The following is a 21201-nucleotide window of genomic DNA, read 5'->3' on the forward strand; positions in this document are numbered from 1 at the left end:
CACAACTCTATATAAGGCCCTCAGCAGAACTGCAGAGCTCTCTGCTGCTCCATCCATCCTGCATGCTATGCGTCCCTGTGACTGTAAGCCTGTTATTTTCATTGATGTTAATTTGCATTCCCTTGTTTTCAAGCTGTTTATTCATTATAATTCAGAACAGCTTGTGATCGTTCATTTTATTACTTGGTATTTAATTTATATTACTAATTTGGTTTATGTACTTTTTGCACTGCAGAAACCATGGTTTGGATGGAAATAAACCACTTAAACTGCTTTCATCGTCAGATCTCTTTAATTTGAGAACTCTTAGGCGGTTGGCTCAGTTCCAGAACCCAAGAAAGTTTTAATAACGACTTTTCTGTCAACAGTATATACAAGTCATTCCGCAGTGAGAGTTAAAAGAATCATTCAGAGTTTAGAAAAAGAAATCAGGGATTTGGAAAACAGTCTATCCACTCACAACAGCACAGACAGTCACGAGTTAAAGGGGCTCTGGTCAGGTCACGATTCAACAGCGTGACCTGACACGAAACATGGATGCTCCCACCGCCTTCTTCTTTAACCTGGAGAACCCGTCTCTCAGACCAAAGAGATGGTCTGTCTCCGTCTCCCTGGTGGTACAATGACAACTGTCCTGGCTGAGATGAGACAACATGTCGAAGAGTTCTACAGCAGCCCTCTTCAGGATGGAGGACTGTAACAGAGAGTGTGTGGATGAGCTGCTGCAGGGGCTTCCTCAGCTGGGCACCGAGGACAGAGCTGTCTTGGATTCCAACATCTCCCTGGAGGAGCCCACTGCTTCTGTGGGACAGATGGCTCCTGGTAGAGCTCCTGGACTGGACGGATTGCCTGTAGACTTTTATTAGCACTTCTGGAAGTTTTTGGGAGTTGACCTGTGGGAGGTGCTGCAGGTGTGCTCTCAGACACGCCTGTTATCTGCATTCTGTCGGCTTGCAGTTCTTTCACTTTTACCCAAAAAAGGAGATTTGGCTCTTCTTAAGAACTGGAGACCATTAGCTTTGTTATGCACAGACTACAAACTTATTTCAAAAGTACTCGCCAACAGGTCAAAAAACTTTCTGGAATTAATAATCCACAGAGACCAGTCATACTGTGTACCGGACAGATCCATCATGGACAATCTTTCTCTAATGACAGACTTGCATGATATTTGTAAATTGTACAATATTGATGTTGGAATCGTATCATTAGATCAGGATAAAGCATTTGACAGGGTTGACCATGGTTTTCTTTTTTCCACTTCAAGAGCTTTTGGTTTTGGAGAAGGTTTGGTGGTGTCTGCTTATGCTGATGATATTAATGTGCTTGTCAGAGACCAGAGGGATGTGGAGCTCCTGGGTAGTAGTTTGGACTTGTATGAAAGGGCGTCTTCAGCAAAGGTGAACTTGGAGAAAAGTGAAGTGTTGCGGGTTGGGCAGTGGGCAACAAGGAAACACCAAAGATAACAGGAAACCTCAGCTGGAGAAGGCAGGGCATGAAAATTCGGGGTGTTTTTTTTCTGTGAACAGAGGAATTTCAGAGGAAAAACTGGGGGTTGCTATGGAGAGAGTGCATGCTAGACTGTCTAAATGGAAATGGCTGCTACCTCAGCTTTCCTATAGGGGGAGGGTCCTGATCGTCAATAACTTGGTTGCCTCGACCCTTTGGCACAGACTGATAGTTTTACCTCCACCACGGGGCCTGATTGAAGGAATTCAGAGAGCAGTTGTGGATTTCTTCTGGTCAAGACACCACTGGCTGAGATCAGCGATACTGTACCTGCCAGTACAGGAGGGAGGGCAGGGCCTGGTAAACATCGTATCATGCATCACAGTTTTCAGGCTGCAGACAGGTCAGAGACTGCTTTACGTTTTGGCCTGCCATGGATTGACAATGCCTATGTGCTGCTGAGGAGGGCTGGACGCCTTGGGTATGACAAATACCTATTCCTGCTCAGCCCAAGTCCATCGATTTGACTGGTGTGACACCTTTTTACCAGTCTGTTTTAAAGGCGTGGCAGGTTTTAACGTTCCGTCGAAAAGCCGTGATGACACCAGGGATGTGGCTCTTTGAGGAGCCGCTGTTTGGAAACAGTTTCCGTCACCTCTCAGGTCCTGTCCTGTGTCAGCATGAGATCCATGTCTTTCCTTCCCTGGCTGTCTCTCCTGCTGTGGGACAGTGGCAAGATGAGGAGGACATCCTGAGTTGGGAGTCTTTGAAACTCTGGGGGAAAAAAAGCAGCTTATCAGGTTATCCGCTCAGGTTGTTTGCGGTCCCTGTACAACCCCCCCGTTGACAAACGGACAGGCGTCCTCCAGTGGAAGATTGTACATGGGGCCATAGCTACAAACAGGTATCTGGTGCACATCAATCCTGGCACAAGGGACGGCTGTCCTTTCTGCTCGCAGACAGAAACCACACACCATCTGTTCATTCAGTGTTCCAGATTGGGTAGACTTTTCAGCCAACTGCAGTCGTGGTTTCAGGGCTTAGGAGAACACTTTTCTTCTTCTCTGTTTATCTATGGTCCACACTACTCTTCAAAGAAAAAAGTCTGTTCACACACTAATGAATTTCATTTCATGACTGGCCAAATTAGCCAGAAAGGTGTGAGAAGATGGATGTGGTTGTGATGCTCACTGGGCTGCCGTCAGCACAGCTCAGGGTGGAGTTTGCATTTTACAGACTGACAAAAAAGACTGAAGTCTTTGTGAACATTTGGAGTGAGCAGGATGTGCTGTGTTCAGTCAGAGAGAACTCATTGGTTCTGAATATTCCAACTTTTATTCTTATTTTTAAATATTTTTTCTTTTTTCTGTTTTGGGTTTTTGCATGAAGTAGTTTTGTTGTAATTTTTGATAACAGCAAAACTTGTGTAATCGGAACTAAAAAGAAATAAAGGTCTGGTTAAAATTCCATTATCTCCCTCTCTTTCTCCATCTCTCTCTCTCCTTCTCTCTCTGTCTCTCTATCCCTCTCTCCCCCCTTCCTCTCTGTCTCCCTCTCTCTCTCTACCCCCCCTCCCACCTTCTCACACTCTCTCTGGGATCCAGATCATTGCTGCCGTCTTGTGTCGAAGTGCTTGTGGCATGACTGAGCGTACATCAGACGAGAGGTTATTTTGGAAAAGGGAGACCGGGAGCAAACCAAAGAAAAGGATTTTTCTTGTTGCTGACTGATTTTAATGGATACGTCTAAAATATTCAGGACGTGAAACAGAAAGAAAAACAAGGGGAGCATGCAGAAGTAGACAGAAAGCGGTCCGGTGGATATACAGTATTCTGTTTCGTGACTTCTCTGGTACCAAGTCACTTTGCAAGTTGCACAGGATCAGACAGTGTCCTTCTGTGTGGCTTTGAAATTTCTTCCTTTGCGAGATTGCCCGTAGACGTCCTTTTTTAAGAGAGACGGAGACGGAGCGATAGGCAGAGAGACGGAGGAGTGAGTAACACATGAGGAGCAGCTATAGTGAGCTGGCAAATAGCTCCTGTGCAGAGGAGGAGGCAGGAGGTGTCCTTCCATCCTGACTCTATGTAATACAATTACCTCTAGGCAAGTGTGTATGTTTCAGGATTTTTATATCATTTTTATCTGACAGTTTGCATTTTTCCTGTAGTTCACTAATCTCAACCTACCGTATCTCTTGAGCGGCAATGTGTGTGAGCTCTCTGGAGATATCGGGCTGACGGTCTTTGTTGTTATGAGGTTTTCTCAATCATGAGACTGTTGCCCTGCAGAACACTGCTTTGTGCTGGGTTTCCGTTTGAATCGATTCGCCTCCCATCATGTGCCCCATGGGTGCTTTACCTTTATGGGGTCTCATGAAAGGAGGCTCCTGCCAAGCCCCCGGTCTTATCGTCCTCTATCAGACCGCCTGGATGGGATGGCTGATTCTGGGTTGTATCGCTGCCTCTGCAAAGCAGAACTCTGCGAGTGCCACCCGAGCTCAGGTGGCATCAGTGTCATACGCTCATCCTGAGCAGCATCACCTGCATGTGGCATGGCAGCGCTCCTTTCCACCCATCTCCATATACAGTTCTTCAGCATCACTGAAGGGAGGTCATGGTGAGTGGCAAAACCTCCAGGTACTTCTTGGTTACCAATAACCCAAGTGTCTGTGTTCCAGTACTATCCATCTATTGTTTCCTATCAAATAAATAAAGAGAGAGAGAGAGAGAGAGAGAGATGTATGAGTTTGTTGGACAGTTGAAAAACAGAAAGAATTAATCGTACTCGAATTACTTTTTTCCTTATATTTTATTAGTGCGTCAGTCTTAACGATGTCTACCTGTGCCGAGTCTTCTTGAAAGCTTGCATGCCGTCGGCAGTAAAATAGCCGTATATCACCTGGGAGCTGGTGGGGTGTATGGATTTATTGAGAGGGAGCAGTGAGGTAGATGAAGTGTCAGGCAGTCTCAGCAGGGGTTTAATATTTTTTTTATTGCAGCTCTAGATCTGCGTGTACACACAGAAAACAAAAGCTTACGTCGCACATATGCGGTACAGGCACATGTGTTCACGTGTACAGACAACCAGTTTGTGTGTTCACATGTTTTTTTAAACACAAAACAATTGTCGGAATGCCAAATGTTTTGATATTATTAGGATTTCCCATTTATTTATACTTGAGCTTTTTGCTCTACCTTTCATCATTCTTTTCCTATAAATAATAATGTTTGGGAAATTAAATGAAGGAGTTCAATACCAGCTTTTATGGAGTAGCAAATATATAAACTTTGCAAAGTAATACAACGGTGATCAAAATTGTATTATGATCATCTTGAAATAATATTATGAGGGGAAGCATGGAAAAGGATTGCTTGTTCAGACAACCGATCTGCCACCTGCTGTCAAAAGAATGCAACAACTGATCAATACCAAAATAAATGCATAATATCTTCCTCCTCATCGGCACAAAATCTACAGATATCATCCTCAGTTATTCTCCATAATTTAAGCATTTCTGTTGTCTGTAATATATTATATAAAATCTTTAGCTGGAAAGCCCATAAATAACAAGATGACAAATAAATGAACCTAAAATACTTTAATCAGGATGGTGAAGTGGTGTGTGAAAATGATGTTGATGAGAGGTTATATTATCAGAGGACATAAAAAAATGATACATACAGCATGAGTTGATTTTACAATTCGCCAACCATTTATAATTTCGTATGCACAGGTGACAGTCACCTAAATTATCCTGACATTTTTTTTATCATAGTTCTCCACAATAAATATACTGCAGACAATAGCTGCATATAGCAATAATTCACATACATCCCCATATTTAGAAATTATACAGTCATATGTAAGATAATCTCCCTCGATATCCAATATCCTTCACAAAACAAATATGATTATCTTAAAGTAGAGGCCAGCGAAACGTGTTTGTTATCTATACAAATAGCAACTGTTGTCTGGCCTCTACTGAATTTTTGGTGGACGAGACTGAAATTAAAACCGTAAAGACATTTAATTTATATTAAAAAAGAGGGGAGAGATTAGTAAAAAGGGTAAACTAATTTTATCATAGAAGGCTGGGAAAATTGGAAAAAAAAAAGCATAACGTTTTCCCATAAATTAACCACTTATAGACAGAAATAGCTTAGGTAAAAAACAATTAGGGTTATTAAACAATTGTTGGCCACCAGTTTCACATGTATGATACAAACAACTGTGCTTAATTTTTTCAGGTTTATCATTCCAAATGAATCTAAAGATTATTGGAGCAGCCTGATAATAAGGAGTTGCAGTAATCTAGTCTAGAAGTAACTAATGCATGGAATAATTTTTCTGCATCGTTTTGAGACAGGATGTGCCGGATTTTTGCAATGTTACGTAGATGAAAGAGGGAAATCCTTGAGGTTTGTTTTATGTGGGAGTTAAACGACATATCCTGATCAAAGATAACTCCCAGATTTCTTACGGTGTTGCTGGAGGCCAGGGCAATGCCATCTAGTGTAACTATATCATTAGAAAATTTGTTTTGGAGGCTTTCAGGGCCAAGTACAATAACTTCAGTTTTGTCTTAGTTTAACATCAGGAAATTGCAGGTCATCCAGGTTTTTATGTCCTTAAGGCATGCTTGAAGTTTAGTTAACTGGTTGGTTTCGTCTGGCTTGATCGATAGATATAATTGGGTATCATCTGCATAACAATGAAAGCATATGGAGTGTTTTTTAATAACATTGCCTAAAGGAAGCATATATATATATATATATATATATATAACTAAGTTGACTTGGTTGTGCTAGAGCAGCTTAAGTACACTACCAGTAACACAGAAACGCTGGCAACCGGAAATGAGACGATACGCTTACCGCAGTATGTCAGCAGATCCAAGCTGAGACGATTACAGAAAGAGAGGAAAGTTCATGACATTAGTTCAGAGTTGGGCTCATTGTTCATATATCCTCCTCCTGCTCTTTCCAGCTGGGACGACGTACATCTTTGGCAAAGGAGGAGGTCTCATCACATTCAAGTGGCCAGCCAACGAGAGACCGAGCACCAGGACAGACAAGCTGACCGTCGGCTTCAGCACCTCCCTGAAAGACGGCATCCTGGTCAGGATTGACAGTGCAACCGGTCTGGAGGACTATCTCATGCTGCACATAGTAAGTTCTCACACATACTCTGCTTGTCTCATTTAACTTTGGCAATGTCCAGTTGCAGTTTACATCCATGTCTGTCCAAAATGTCTTCACATTTTATCCTGTTAGACATTTGTGTGAACATGTCATGATTGGCAAATTAATTTTTGAGTTATGGCCAAAAACATGTTTTGTGAGGTCACAGTGACCTTGACCTTTGACCACCAAATTCTAGGTGTTACTGAGATATCACGTTAATGAGAATGGTCCGGACGGATGTACAACCCAATAACACAAAGCCTCCCACCACGGCTGTCGCTGGCAAGGAGACATAAGAATAAAAAATCTGAGCATGTATGTTTTGCCCCTATTTTGTACCCCATGATGTGTGTTCCGTATAGAAATGGTACATTCTCTAGAACAGTGTGGCGATAGATGAAAGTGTATTGATGAAAATGTATTTCCCTAAGAACATACTGGTCTATTTTTCACTGAACTGTATCAAACTTTCAGACATCATTCAACAGCTACTTACGTGGTACATATCATTACACATTATATCAAATATAAATAATAAGAAAAAAAAACATGAAAAGAAAGTTACAGTATTTACTACATAAAAACAAATAAAATCCTTCCTGCTTTTTGTTAATTTCATAGATTTTTTTGTGTTTGAATAATCAATATTTTTGCTAATAAACTTTCATGAATACACCTTACAGTTACATTCCAGTCCAGCTCAACAGCAGAGCAGCCATCTCACAATCATCTTTTAATGCCTTTACTGGCGTCTAACATGATAATGTTCTGTGAAGGAAAACCTTCAGATTTCCACACAGTGATTGTAGTTCAGTCATGGAATCACAACAAACCACGGCTTCTTCAACGAGGGCAAGTGAATACAAAAAGCGACAGTGAGGTGTGTTTGGCTGACAGGATGAAATGTAAGTTTGAGTGATATAAACTAATCATTGTGTTTTTTCATTTCAGCAACAAGGCAAAATTGGAGTGACGTTCAACATTGGCATAGCAGATATCAGTGTGGAGGAGAGCAGTACCCCAGTGAATGATGGGAAGTACCATGTTGTTCGCTTCACCAGGAATGGTGGCAATGCTACACTGCAGGTGGATAACTGGTCGATCAATGAACACTTCCCAACAGGTACAACAATAATTAATCAATCCAATGTAAAACTCATCATCATCTTTATTTTACACCTTTACTATACAAACTTATTGGCAATCATAATTGTTAAGAGATCTGACAATGAAAACCTAAAAATATAACAAGGCGATGGGATCACGTCATTATGAAACAGTTGAGAAGGTCACTTGGCAGCATCTGATTCCAATGGAAGAGCAACATTATCAAATTCTCTGTACAACTCCTGCTTTTGTTCTCACCTTGTGTGTAATTAGTGTTTTTTAAGCTTTTAATCAGCGCTTTAAAAGAAGCACACGCATGCTTTGAGTTAGCACATGATGGAGTATATCTGTCAGTACAGTAGTAGAGAGTAGTAAGATTGAGGGAGTAAAACAAAGTTTACAATATTATAACTCTAGTTCTATAAGCACAGGCGGAGCCCTCCAACTCTAGTTCTATAAGCACATGCGGAGCCCTCTACTGGATTGGATAATTCTCTCGTCCAATGATGAGGATGCATTCGCCCCACTGAAAATGTGCATAAGCATAGCCAGCCAATCAGGACAAGCCTACCCAAATACGTGCAGACACCAAAGTATATAAGGCAGCACACACAGCCGTCTGTCATCAAAAACAAAAAAAGCAAAAGCAAACAGCAAAAAAAATTAATAAATACTCAACTGGCCGGGCATGGGACATGCTGCCTCCCTACCGAGTGGGTTCTTCCTCCAACTCTTCTCTCCTCCCTCCATCAGTTATGGATAGAAAAGGGCAAACGCACTGGGCTATCAACCAACCTACTACTCTGTCATCCCACACCGTCTTCAGCGAGCGGCCCAGAAGCGACAGGGCCCCCTCTGTATGTGCTTATAGAACTAATATTACAATATTGTAGCCTTTGTTCTAACTCCCACAAGCTCCGCCCTCTATTGGACTCTCCGCCACATAACATCAACCCAACCACACTGATCCTGACCGGCTAAGGATTTGACACCACAGCCCACCTACTTCTTTATAACCTTGGACGCCACAGCGGAGAAGTAGGAGGCCCCAGCCAACCCAGGTAGTATGCTGCTGAACGGTGTAGAACCATGGCCAAACCCTGCAGAGGTCAAAAAGACTAGAACCTAGACACCTTGCACACCACATTCCCTGGATCATAAAGGAACACCGGAACATGTAGGTATATCGTGCCCAAAGGGGGCCAGGTGAAACACAACTGACACACACACCCCACCCTTTTCACCAGTCCTGTGTTGTTCCAGTGAGCACAGACCCTGAAAAGGAGCCCGACAACGGACAGGGTGTCGACCATGGCACCGCTGTACATATGTCCTCGACACTCGCTGCATGTGTTGTGCACTCACAAAGACATCCCGTCAGAGCTTTACCGACCACACCATCCCCGAAGCACACAAATAGCTGTTCAGTGCACCTCTTCCAGCTAAACACGTGCCATAAACTTCACATTCGGTTCATGCAGATTTAACGAGACATCATGGAACGCTAGGGAGGTGGAGAGGAGAGGGGAAATGTGCTCTTTGAGAAATGTAATTTGTTTTAATCAGAACATTCTGTACAGTTTCAACAACATTACCAGCATCTGTGTTATTAATAACAGCAACAGGAAGGAGGAAAAAAAAATTGCCATTCACCGCGCAACCTACATCGTCAGGGATGCTCTCCTATAGACCAGCATCTCTGCCCTGTCGTTCTGCAGGAGCCCTCTGTTGGAATGCCTTTTCCGAGGCAGCCTGGAAAGGGAGGCCGCAGGGGCCAGGCTCCATGTTGCCAAGGCTCCATCTTCCTCAACATCGCCTTGTACGCCTTGCCTCAGCTGTTTTCTGATGATGAGCAAGTGGCCGGTGGGGCTATAAGCAGTGATTTCTCCTTATCCAAACGTTAAAAGAGCTGACAGATGAAATAGAGAGTGACAGATAGAGGGAAAGAGTGACAGATGAAATAGATCCAAAAACCCTTTCGTGGCAATGGGGGTTCCCAGGAGATCTTATTGGTCATTCCGCGGAAGAGTCCCAGCAATACATGGCGAGAGCCCACAGTAGCTAGAGATATCACACGTCACCGCGACTGCAGAATCAGATCATTCATTTGGCTGATGTTACGGTCCAGAATGTCTGAGATGTCTGAGATAGCAGTGCGGGGGCATTACACTGGGAAGACGTAAGCGAGATGCCCAACACGCCCAAGTTGTTAGCAGCTGCACTCCACTTAAAATATCTTGTCGAAATATTCCAGCATCTCCCTGTCACGCAGCAGTAGAGGCTTCCTGGTCTTTGACCAGCTGGCTGACTGTGGAGGCAGATGGGCCGTGAGGCCCTAGTCGCAGCAAAGCGTTGCAGCTAAGCAGCGGTAGTGAAGCTGCGTAGTGATGCATCACACCAAGAAGTTATCCCACCACTGCTGAAGCCAATCTTGGGTAGCGCTATAAGGCCGGGTAACCTGGTGGCTGCTGAACACCGCTCTCTGCATGGTCTGCACCGAGGCACTCAGAGCAGGCGATGAGGCCGAGACATGACGAGGTTCTAGAGGCGTCCTTGGAGATGAGCAGTCGGTGGGCAAATTGCCGTTCGCTGAAGAGAACAGGATGACAAAGAACACTGTGTGTTGTCTTATATAATGTGGGGTCTGCACATTTTCGGGTCGGCACGTCCTGCAGGCTCATGATTGGAGGAGAGTATTACCCATAGAGTCCAGTAGAGGGCGTAGCCTGTGTGAGTTACAACATACAGCTACTGTTCCTTCTCCGGCCTTTACTTCTTTACTACTTTTTTTGTACTCTTCTTTTCTGAGCTATCCCACTCATATTTACAACTGTTTTAAGTGTTATTATTTAATCTGTGAACTCTGTGGACCTCTGTTGGTCTCCAATAGGAACTGCAAAGTTCGGTCTGTGGCACAGCTCTCCTTGAATTTGGTGGCAACTGGCATGAACAAATAACGGAGACAGTGTGAGCAATGAAGGAGGCTGAGGTTCTAGCTTTGCCTTAGAGGCCTGGAGTTGAGAAGCAAAATATAATATAACTCTCAGTCAAAACCAATTGATAATTGGTAAATCAATTACTCACCCCATGTGACCTTGAATTCTTTAAGAAAACTTTGTTTGAATTTTCTCTATGATTTGGATTCTCCGTTCGTTGTGGAGGCATGAGAGAAAAACAAAGTTTTCTTCAAGAATTCAACGTAACGGGGTGAGTTATTGATGTATAAATGATCATTTTGTGGGTGAAGCATTTCTATAACTACTCTAGAGGACCCAACCTTCCTTGTCAGCTTGCGATGGGATTGATGAATAGCTCAATTCATGATAGTCCTATTTCAGTGAGGCCTTGTTAATGGAACATTAAGGCATTGTGGGACAGCAATTGGGAAGTGGTGTTAAAGTTAAAGAAGAAAATGGAGAGAAGAAATGGAAGAAAATGGATTTGAAATGGGTCTGCAGCTAATTTGTTTTTGCAGAGTGAAAGGGAGGAAGAAGGAATGGAAGAGAATATAGAATGAGGATGTGAATTTACAGTAGATAGTAAAAAAAAACTGTAGGGAAGAGTGTGAGCAGCATTCCACTTGGGCATATAGATCCAAGGAAGTGAGGGGGATTTGACTGCAACACCTTAAATATACCCGAACAGGACAAACGCAATTACCACTATCGGATACAATCTTGAAGTCAAGACATTTTGTGGAGTTGCTGCTCAGTGCTGCGTGTGGATGTTTGGAGGTTGGAGGGAAAAGGATAAGCTGCTCACTGAGACTTTGCTATCTAATCCTTTGTCAAAGGTTTAATAAAGTCTTATTTCCATCATACGGACATAGCAAGAATCCCTCCCAGTGTCAGTGGGAAAGACACAGCGGACATTTGCCACCATTTGCCTCCACAACATCGCCCCCACCTATCTCTCTGACCTCCTTCAGGAGAACACCCCTTCCTGTTCCCTGCGCTCATCCTCATCTGGTATTCTGACCACCCCCACCTCACGCCTCAGCACCACGGGTGCTCTGGAAGTCCCTCCCTCCACCCATCCGACAGTCTGACACTATTACAACATTCAAAACCCACCTTCAAACAGGCCTCATCAGTCCAGCATACGTGTCTGCCTAAATGTCTCGTTGTGTTTGCTCTGCTGGTGTCTTTGTTATGTCTGGCTGTTTTTTATCTGTTTGAGTATTATTTTTTCGTTGTAAGGTGTCCTTGAGTGTCTTGAAAGGCGCCACTAAATAAAATGTATTCTTATTCTTATTATTATTTGCCTGTCCGCGACAGAAACCCTCAAGTGGACCCCATGCTCATGCCCATCACAGCAGATCCTCTAATTTAAGCTTCAAATACATGAACATGAAGTGTCCTAGAGCTACAACAGTTTCATTTTATTGTAGTAGTTGTAGTTGTAACACCTTGGAATCTGAGCGATGGGAGAAGAGCAGTGTCCAACACACACACACACACGCACACAGTTGCCAACAATACTATTTGCACCTGTGGCGGGATAGCCAATGTGACTATTTGCACCCGGGTGTACAGTATATGACTCACACACATAGAACTTCTATACACATATTCAAATTAGAATAGAATGAAATAAATAAAACAAGATGTAATGTGCAAAACCAGCGTAACAGAAAGTTCCATATCATGTATTTATGGTGGAGTGTGGAGGATGAGGTGGTGTTGAGGAGGAAGGAAGCGGCTCTGTAGTCTGCTGGTACGGCAGTGGATACTCCTGCATCGCTGCCAGGCGGCAACAGGATAAACAGGCTGTTGCTGGGGTTGATATTGTCTTTTAATATCTTTTGGGCTGTGCGCAGGCACCTCACCTCACCTCACCGATACCGCTGATGCTCGGTAGATGACCGATGATGTTCTGAGCGGTTTTAATCATGCACCCCCAGGGGTGGATCCTGTTGCTGTGCCCATGAGAACCACAGCGGACAGTGGGTGTTGGCTAACAGAGCCACCCCTGCACCCCCGACCCGGGAATGTCGGATGTCCTCTGAGGTCCACAACCACAGCCTCTTTACCATCCTCAACAGGGCAGCGGACCGAACTCTGCCTCTCCTTTTGATGTAGGCCACCGTGTTGCGGTTGTTGGTCCTCACCATTACGTGCCTCCCCAGTATCTGGTGCCTGATGTGTTGGGGGACCAAGAACACTGCCTGTAGCTTGAAGAGGTTGATGTGTCGGTCCTGCATCTGGGCCACACACCACCGACCACTCTTCCCAGGCAGGTCCCTCCCCATCCCATCAGGGACGCAACCGTGAACACTGTGACGTTGGAGGTCACTCGTCCCAGTGGTGTTCTCTGCAACAGATGTTGTGTATCGCAGGTCGTCCTGTACTGATCGGAGAATGGTAACCAAGCCCCACTTGTGCTTCCTTGCATCTAATCAAAGGTTGGCAAACCCCCTTCAGTAGGCAACACGTGTAGGATCTCCAGCGATACCGCTGGAAGGGCAGCTGCCCTAAACCCCAGCACATTCATGACGGTCGACGGCGTCACCGTTACACCCCACCGCAGCTGCAAACTGCCTGCAGCAGGGCCATCCATCTGTGGTCTGATGAGCACAACCCCCAGATACTCCATCTGTTAGTGTGGCAGAGGCTGCTCCTCTTTCAATTGACAGTGAACCCCAACTTGGAAGATCAACTGGTCTTTGTGGAACATAGCTCATCCTCTGGACTTGGCGTGATAAAAGAAGACCCTTATGCTCGGTCGCACAGCGAAACCGAGCGGAACCGCTGCGTCGACACATCTGCTGAAGGTGCTATGGGCAATGGGCATAACCGAATGGCAGTTTGTTGAACTTGTAGGCTATCTCCTGGAAAGCGAAATGCAATAATTTCCTGTGTTTCGTAGCTACCTCGACCTGTATACGTCGCTGTAGATGGTGGCGAATCAATTGTTGGGCTGCATCTGTCACGGTAACCACTTGAGATCCAAAATGAGTCTGTAATCTCTCGTCTTCTTAAGAACCAGGAAGTATACAGACCAAAACCCTTTCTGTCTGTTATGAGTGCGGATGACTGGCACAGCCTGTTTCTGTAACATGTCCCGGATCTCTGAGAGGTAATCCATCTCCATCTCGGAGGATAGATTCACCTCCTTAATTGTGTCGCCACTCCTCATTTAAACTCTTGGAGGACGAGCGACCAGCTGCGGGGCGGCAGCTAACAGGCTATGATACCCTGTCTCAGCCTTCACCGCCACCAGACCTTCAATAAACGGAAGGCTGGCCAATGGGAGACCGTTATGGAAAGGTCCGAGCCGGAGATGAGTTCCTTGAGTGCATCACCGTTTGGCTGGCTTGAAGCAGACGCAGCAAACATCATGTCACAGAACTACAGTTACAACATCGTAACCCTCGTTCAATCTCCCCATCTCCCGTGTGGTGATCGATGAAGAAGAAATAGACAAGTGCGTTCTCCCCCCCACTGAGGTGTATTTTCCCTCCCGAGATAATACAGCCAGACATCCCAACGTTAACCCGGTGAACGATTGGTACATAGTAACAACGGCCAAAACAGGGAGTAGGAAGTGATGAAGAGCCAAGCATGGTGATGAGGTCTGTGAACGTACCACCGGCTTGCCAGTAAAGTAGCAGCTAACACTGTGTATATTACTTTCTGATGAAGAGGTAATACAGCCAGGCAACCCACTTAACCTGGGGAGCGATTTGTGTGCGCCGGTTTGTAGTACTGTAACTCAATAACGGCAGCCACAATTGGAACTACTGGAAAAAGCCTAACCAGTGGTGAGGTCCGTGAATGCACACCAACAACTCGCCCATCCGAAGCTCTCAGGAGACAGGTCCTTCCGCGGAAGAGTCGTGAGTCCTCGCAACACATGGCGAGAGCCCACAGTAGCTAGAGAAATCACACGAACCACGACTGCAGAATCAGATTACCAATTTGGCCAAAGCGATGGTCCAGAATGTCAGCCTGAGACAGCGGGACTGGGTGATGGGCTGGGAAGACGTCAGCGAAACACCCAACACAAGTTATTAGCAGCTGCCGCTGCGCTCAACACGGGCCGCCGTAGAGATATGAAGAGGTTCGAGAAGCCGCGACTCCGTTCGCTGTTCGCTGAAGGCGAAGGCACGTCCTGATTGGCCGGAGATGCTTGTGCAAATTTTCAGTGGGGGAATGCATGCTCGTGATTGAAGGAAAGTTTTACCCATAGAGTCCAGTAGAGGGCGGATCCTGTGTGTTAGTACAAGTTTATTCAAAATGTAATCTATCTAAAATCATTTAAACATATTGTAAATGTTTGCTCCCGGTGATATGATGCTGATGATCAATAAATGTCTTTATAAATGTCTTCTTAAACTTTTAAAGGGAACAGTGACATTGAACGCTATCAAATGGCCAATAAGAAAATTCCTTTCAAATACGCCAGACCAGTAGAAGAGTGGCTACAAGACAAAGGTAATTTCAAACAAACGTGTTTCTATGCATATGTATGTTCACTATGCTGATGTGATGTGAAAAAAACCTTATCTACACTATAATGGAAGATTAAATTAATGCTCATTGTCTCTATTTAAATTAAATGTGATTGAATCTCAAAATCAATGAAACATTAGATTTGAGATTATTCTGTGATGCTCACTTCGACCCTGAAGATGCCACATTAACGCAGGTCATAAGATACATTCATACAAACTTTCTTTTGAAGTTGTCAGACCCAAATTATGTTAATTATTATTCATTATTAATTATAACTATTAAACTTAATGTCACTAGCATGAACATAAATGTAAACCCATGCATGAAACTTCAAATGGGCTAAAAACATTATAAATACATACCTACCTAAGGAACTAAATAACTGTATATAAATGAACCAATAAATAGTAAAATAATTCAATAAATAATAAAAATCAATGAGTTAAATCAATGAGTTGAGAAGAAAACTCAAAATGTTTTCATAAATATGCATGTAGCTGCTGGCATGGCTGTAGACTCTGAGGGTCCTATTTTAATTGTGCAAGTTCAACGACCAGCGGAAAACCGTGGGCATCTTAAAGCTTATACCTGCTATTTTGGTACATGTATGTCCAGCGGCGCAAAGTGCAAAAAGGCTGGGTGAGGTGATTAATTGAGTGGTGCAGGGATGACTTTTATTGTAGGCCAATCAGGAAATTAGCATAGCCATGGGTTCTCTCGACAAATAGCCAATGGGACTGGCTTTCGTATGTGTGTTGCTCCGGTGCAAATGATACTAACACGTTTTGTTGAGCAAGATAATCTTCAAAAGTGACCACTACTTTTATCAAAAGAGAACAAAGAACAATTTCAAGGTCAGGAAAATACCAAACTGTTGAAGTATTGCTTGCGCTGGTCTTTCCACCGTCACATAAAATAAGGCCCCTTAGTCGTTTTGTAAATGAATATGCTGCTAAAATGTTTATTAAAAGGTGCTTTCTCTGTTGAAAATATCTTACATCTGGATGTCTCCTCTAGGACGGCAGCTAACAATTTTCAACACTCAAGCAACAGTCGCGATCGGTGGTAGTGATCACAACCGGCCCTTCCAGGGTCAACTGTCTGGCCTTTATTACAATGGCCTCAAAGTGTTGAACATGGCTGCCGAGGGCAACGCCAACGTCAAGATTAACGGAAGTGTGAGGTTGGTAGGTGATGTGCCCAGTGTGGCAGGCTCAGCCAGGACCACAGCCTCGTCTCCGGAGATGTCCACTACCTTCATTGAGACTACTACCATGATGTCCACCACTACCACGCGGAAACACAGATCCTCCTCAACTGTACAGGTATGGATAGACTTCTCTAATACCCATACAGATAGGGAACAGAGGACATACTCATAATATCCACTGAAGAAAAAAGTTGCATCAATGATTAGTGCAACCCAAAAGGTTGGTAAAGGTTGACACTACACGGTGTATTAATGTAAAGTCTCCACATCCAACTTGACGCATTACATAAATGCAAATCTTTGGATTATTATTTTGTACATGTTCTTTATACTTTATACATTTCCACATTCCTTGGTCAATATTTTGCATATTCCACCCCCTTCATTTTTAAGCACTGTACAGCTCTTTTGACTTTAAAACTGATATATTTCACATATGTTTTATGTATTATTTCATATTTTGTATTGTACATTTCTAATTTATATTTATGATTCCCGAAATTTGCAATATTTGTGTTATTGTTCTTGTTATGCATCCAAATACAAAGGTAAATTCCTTGTAGTCAGGCAGCTTAGTACTTGATTTGAGATGGATGTGAACGTGACGGATGTTTTCCCCAAAGGCTGCCCATAGACAAAGCTTTCCCTTTTTGATAGTAACCACTTCCTGTAAAAACTATCTTTTTCTTATCTATAATCTAAAATTATCTTGGATTTTCAAATTGGCCGCAATGTAAAAACCTATATCGACCAATATCTCAGCTTCTAAGCCACTTAGGATCACAATCTGAACATACTGTTTCTCTTCAGGGTCTAGGAATATAACTATACCATTTAGGAATGCATGAGATGCTGACAAATGCAGAGTTCAGTTCCAAAATGCTTTTCTGCATGAATGAGCTCCTATGGTGCCACATCCACTTTGACTCTTGCAGCTACATTTGTCCAGTCCATTGCATACCTTGGACGCCACAGGTAACTTCTGCTTTAATAGATTCATCTCATACATACAGATACATACAGTACATGGAATTTGACCTCTGCATTTAACCCATCCTAAGTATTTAGGAGCAGTGGGTTGCTGTATTAACTTTTCAGTGGAGGTTCAGTGGGTGCATCCCAAGTCTCTTAATTGCATCCACGTTTCCTTCACTTGCGTATTTCCTTACATCTTAGTCCCTCCACCGGGGATTTATGGATGGACACAAGGGAATCATGTGATGAGAGAGGAAATGAGGAAATATATTTTTAGAGACATGAGACGTCCTTTAACAGATGTAGAGACATCTGATGTTTATGTTTGTGTTTGCACTGATCTAATACTGATAAAGACACACTGTCCTCACTGGCAGAGCAGCAGTGTTTGCTCTCCCTGCCTTTATATTATTGATTAATTATTAGCATCTGTATTTATTAAAGTGGGGGTAGGCAGTATATTTTTGGCATCATTGGGCAAAAATTCCATAACAACCTTTCAGCATATTGTAATTCAAGTGTTCTGAGAGATAACTAGACTTTTGCATCTCCTCATGGCTCTGTTTTCAGGCTTTAAAAAATCTAGCCCGTGACAGGAAACCTTGACCAATAACAGGTCATTTTAGAGAGAGAGCGTTCCTATTGGCTGTGCTTTGGCCGGTGGGCGGTGCTTGGTATTTCCTCAACTGATCTCAACACGGCTGCGGGGTCACAAACTTTCTCATTTTACAGCTCAACCGTGCAGTACAAGATGATTCTGAAAACATTTGAGGTGAGAAATTTGGCAGTAACGTAACAGAATATTGATTCATATTTGATCAGCGCTGCCTAGTTTGACCGTTTGATCGGAGTTCACGAGTGATTGACAGTCAGCTCTCAGAGACGGCAGCTGGATGGCAGACTCCAGATCAGCTGTGACTGGTTGGTCTGTCTCCATAGAAGTCAAATCAATCATCAAAACATTTCAGCCAGAGAATGGTCACAGAATTGAAGTTTTTGACCCTACTATAAGTTTTTTTTCACCTTGTGAGTCTATGTGTGAGTCATCATGGCAAAATGTGGTCCTGGAGACACCTACTGTAGCAGGAACTACCACAGAACAGGTTACTACTGTCTGTCTGTGGACAGAGTGTCACCACAATAGCGTTCCAACCATGGACTGTACATATAGAGATGGACGACGTGTCGCCACTTCCTCCCACTGAACAAACGTGAAGCCAAATTATCCTGGATACAGGAGCTGCAATCTTGAGATTTTTACATCATTTTGGAGCCGGAGTCTGCGCAGTAGTGATCGGGGTGCAGGAGCCGCGATATCGAGGTCCCGCCCACACATCAGCCTGAGCCAATCACTAGTCGAGCATGGCTGCAGCTTGTTAGCGTGTGCTACCAAGCTGCTACAGATACAGCCACCTAAAATTTCCTAAAAGTGTGATTAATGTTGTGTGCTATATATTTTATGATGTCCTTGTTTTATGATTATTTTATCTGTGTAAAGTGTCTCTGAGTTTCTTGAAAAGAATAAGATATAAGTATGTTCTGTGTGGGAAGCACACTTCCTCATACACATCAAATATGATAATAACAGAACAGCTGATCACAGGTAGGCTACGACCACTTCTGTTTTGATAATCACTGCTCCACATGGTGGATAGATTGCAACTGGTTTCCACATGACGCCATAGGGGAATTACGAGTTGGTCCCACGTTCGCCACGTCATCACAGTGGGATTTCCTTTCAGCCAAGGTCCCACCATTTCTTATCAAATATATGTTTTGGCTTCACTTTTGAGGAGCTGTCATGTCGTCCATCTTTCTATGGTCACAACCGTGTAATGTGCAGTCACAAAACTGCGTAGTAGTATAGATCAAAATGAAGGCCAGGTTCAAAGATGGTAAATGGTAAATGAACTTGCATTTAACTCCTTTCTAGTCTTACGACCGCTCAAAGTGCTTTACACTACATATCAGCATTCACACACACACATTCATACACTGATGTCAGAGGCTGCCATGCAAGCTGCCAACCTGCCAACCTGCCGATCAGGATCTAATCTAAATACTCATTCACACACAAATGGCTCAGACATCAGGAGCAGTTTGGGGTTAAGTGTCTTGCTGAGGTTTAGAAGCTGAGATATTGTAAGAAACGATGGTGATCTTGAAATTCCAAGACGGCCGCCATAACATACCTGGAGGAGGTGGTTCCTATCAAAACTAGAATACTAAGGTAATCGGTCAGTGGAAAAAAAAGAAATGGTGCTTTTCTTCGGAGCGTCCCCATTCATTTGCAAAGCTGTTTGACTGTTGTATGTGAAAGCCTATGTGGCAATAACCCTGTATCTGATTCTGATTCATTTTTGTTTTGCTGAGTATGTTATTATGACCAGAAAAGTCTGGTTTCATTAAAGCCTCATTCATACAAATGTATCTGGTCTATTGTCAGCCAGACATTTCTGATTGATGGTGAAATTCAATTTAGATGCACACAGCAATGACCCAATTTATGTTGTGTTTGCAATTTACATAGATTATTTTTTGTAAAATCTAGATTAAAATCTAGATTGAAATATTAAAGGAACATTTTTTTCAAGTCTGTCAGGTCTCCATATGTACATTTAAAACAGTTGTTGCTTGCTCTTGCTATAATCATTCCTCCTGTTCATACTGGCCGTTAAGAAATCCATTCCTAAAGTGGGTTCAGTGGAAGAGATGGGGATAAAAACCACAGTGCTTCTTCTGTGTAAAATACATTCCAAATTTTATATATATTTTTTTATTTTTGAGCAAACATAAGGCATCAGCAGTCAAGTTAATCAAATCATGTAAGTATCATCCAATGTTATGGTGTTAAATTCCCACTTTGAGTTACTATCCTTCTGAAGGAAAGAGGGAATTTGGGACTAACTGTGATGGTCACTTGCCACTCAGCAGGCTGGTTGGGTTAATTATCTCTGAGGAGAGGCAGCTGTGGAGCCTGATTGTCCTTGATGAGGATCAGGTGGTTGAAGCCTATATCTACCCCTTGGTTTCAGTGCTCAGATGCTGACTCGTTGTCTCTTTGTCAGAGGTAGTGAGAGTGCTGTCCTGTTTTTGCTCTATCTGTATAGGAGTATGTGAATCCACAGAAGTACCATGTGAACCTATCTCTGGGATTTGCTCACCATTTAGGTTCTTCTCAGAGCTGGAGTCTCTTAGAGTGGGTTAGGTCTGTGTGGCCTGCCTTCGCTTTTTCCTTTGTTTCCTTTATGTTCCAGTCAGCTGCTCTGCAGCGATGTTTTAGTTTTAGTCTTTTCAAGATATATCGAGTCTAGGGAGCCTTCATTTTAGGCACGTTTTCATTTGTTGTTTCCCCTAACTTTTAGATTTCCCTGGTCCGCAATTGCGTCAGCCAACGATGGACACAGTGGACCGTGCGACAATTGACACCGCTGCCCTCAAGCTTGACACTTGACACAGCTAACGGCGCACAGGCAGGCTATCACTGCACAGGGAGCCCTGTTAGGCTCCCATGAGCAGATGCTACGTGCCATCGCTGAAGAACAGGCTGCCCATGATAATATGTTGCGAGAAATACTTACCCAGTTGCAGACTCCACCCGAAATCCAAGCACCAAATTCAGTAAACCACTTCCAGTTCCGCCCCACAGTTCCATAGCAGCCAATGAACCCAAGATGCCAACACCTGCCCGCTATGACGGGCATCCAGGGAAATGCAAAGGGTTTATTACCCAATGTAGCCTGGTGTTCGAGTTACAGCCCTCCATGCTTAACACAGAACGAGCCCAGGTGGCATACATTATATCCCTTCTCTCAGATAA

The 21201-nt window shown here is 43.5% G+C and overlaps 1 protein-coding gene across 9 annotated transcripts in view; it reads left to right on the forward strand.

Annotated features, from left to right (window-relative positions):
- Positions 1-21201, forward strand: part of nrxn3a (neurexin 3a) — a 187800-nt gene that overhangs the window by 150141 nt on the left and 16458 nt on the right. For all 9 annotated transcript variants that reach the window (XM_037796373.1, XM_037796375.1, XM_037796376.1 and 6 more), the window contains 4 exons: positions 6436-6617; positions 7584-7755; positions 15086-15175; positions 16214-16521. In XM_037796373.1, coding sequence (XP_037652301.1) covers positions 6436-6617; positions 7584-7755; positions 15086-15175; positions 16214-16521 — 752 coding nt within the window. The remainder of the gene's footprint in view (positions 1-6435; positions 6618-7583; positions 7756-15085; positions 15176-16213; positions 16522-21201) is intronic.

Source organism: Sebastes umbrosus, chromosome 16 (genome assembly GCF_015220745.1).
Source record: "Sebastes umbrosus isolate fSebUmb1 chromosome 16, fSebUmb1.pri, whole genome shotgun sequence".
NCBI classification, from domain to species: Eukaryota; Metazoa; Chordata; class Actinopteri; order Perciformes; family Sebastidae; genus Sebastes; species Sebastes umbrosus.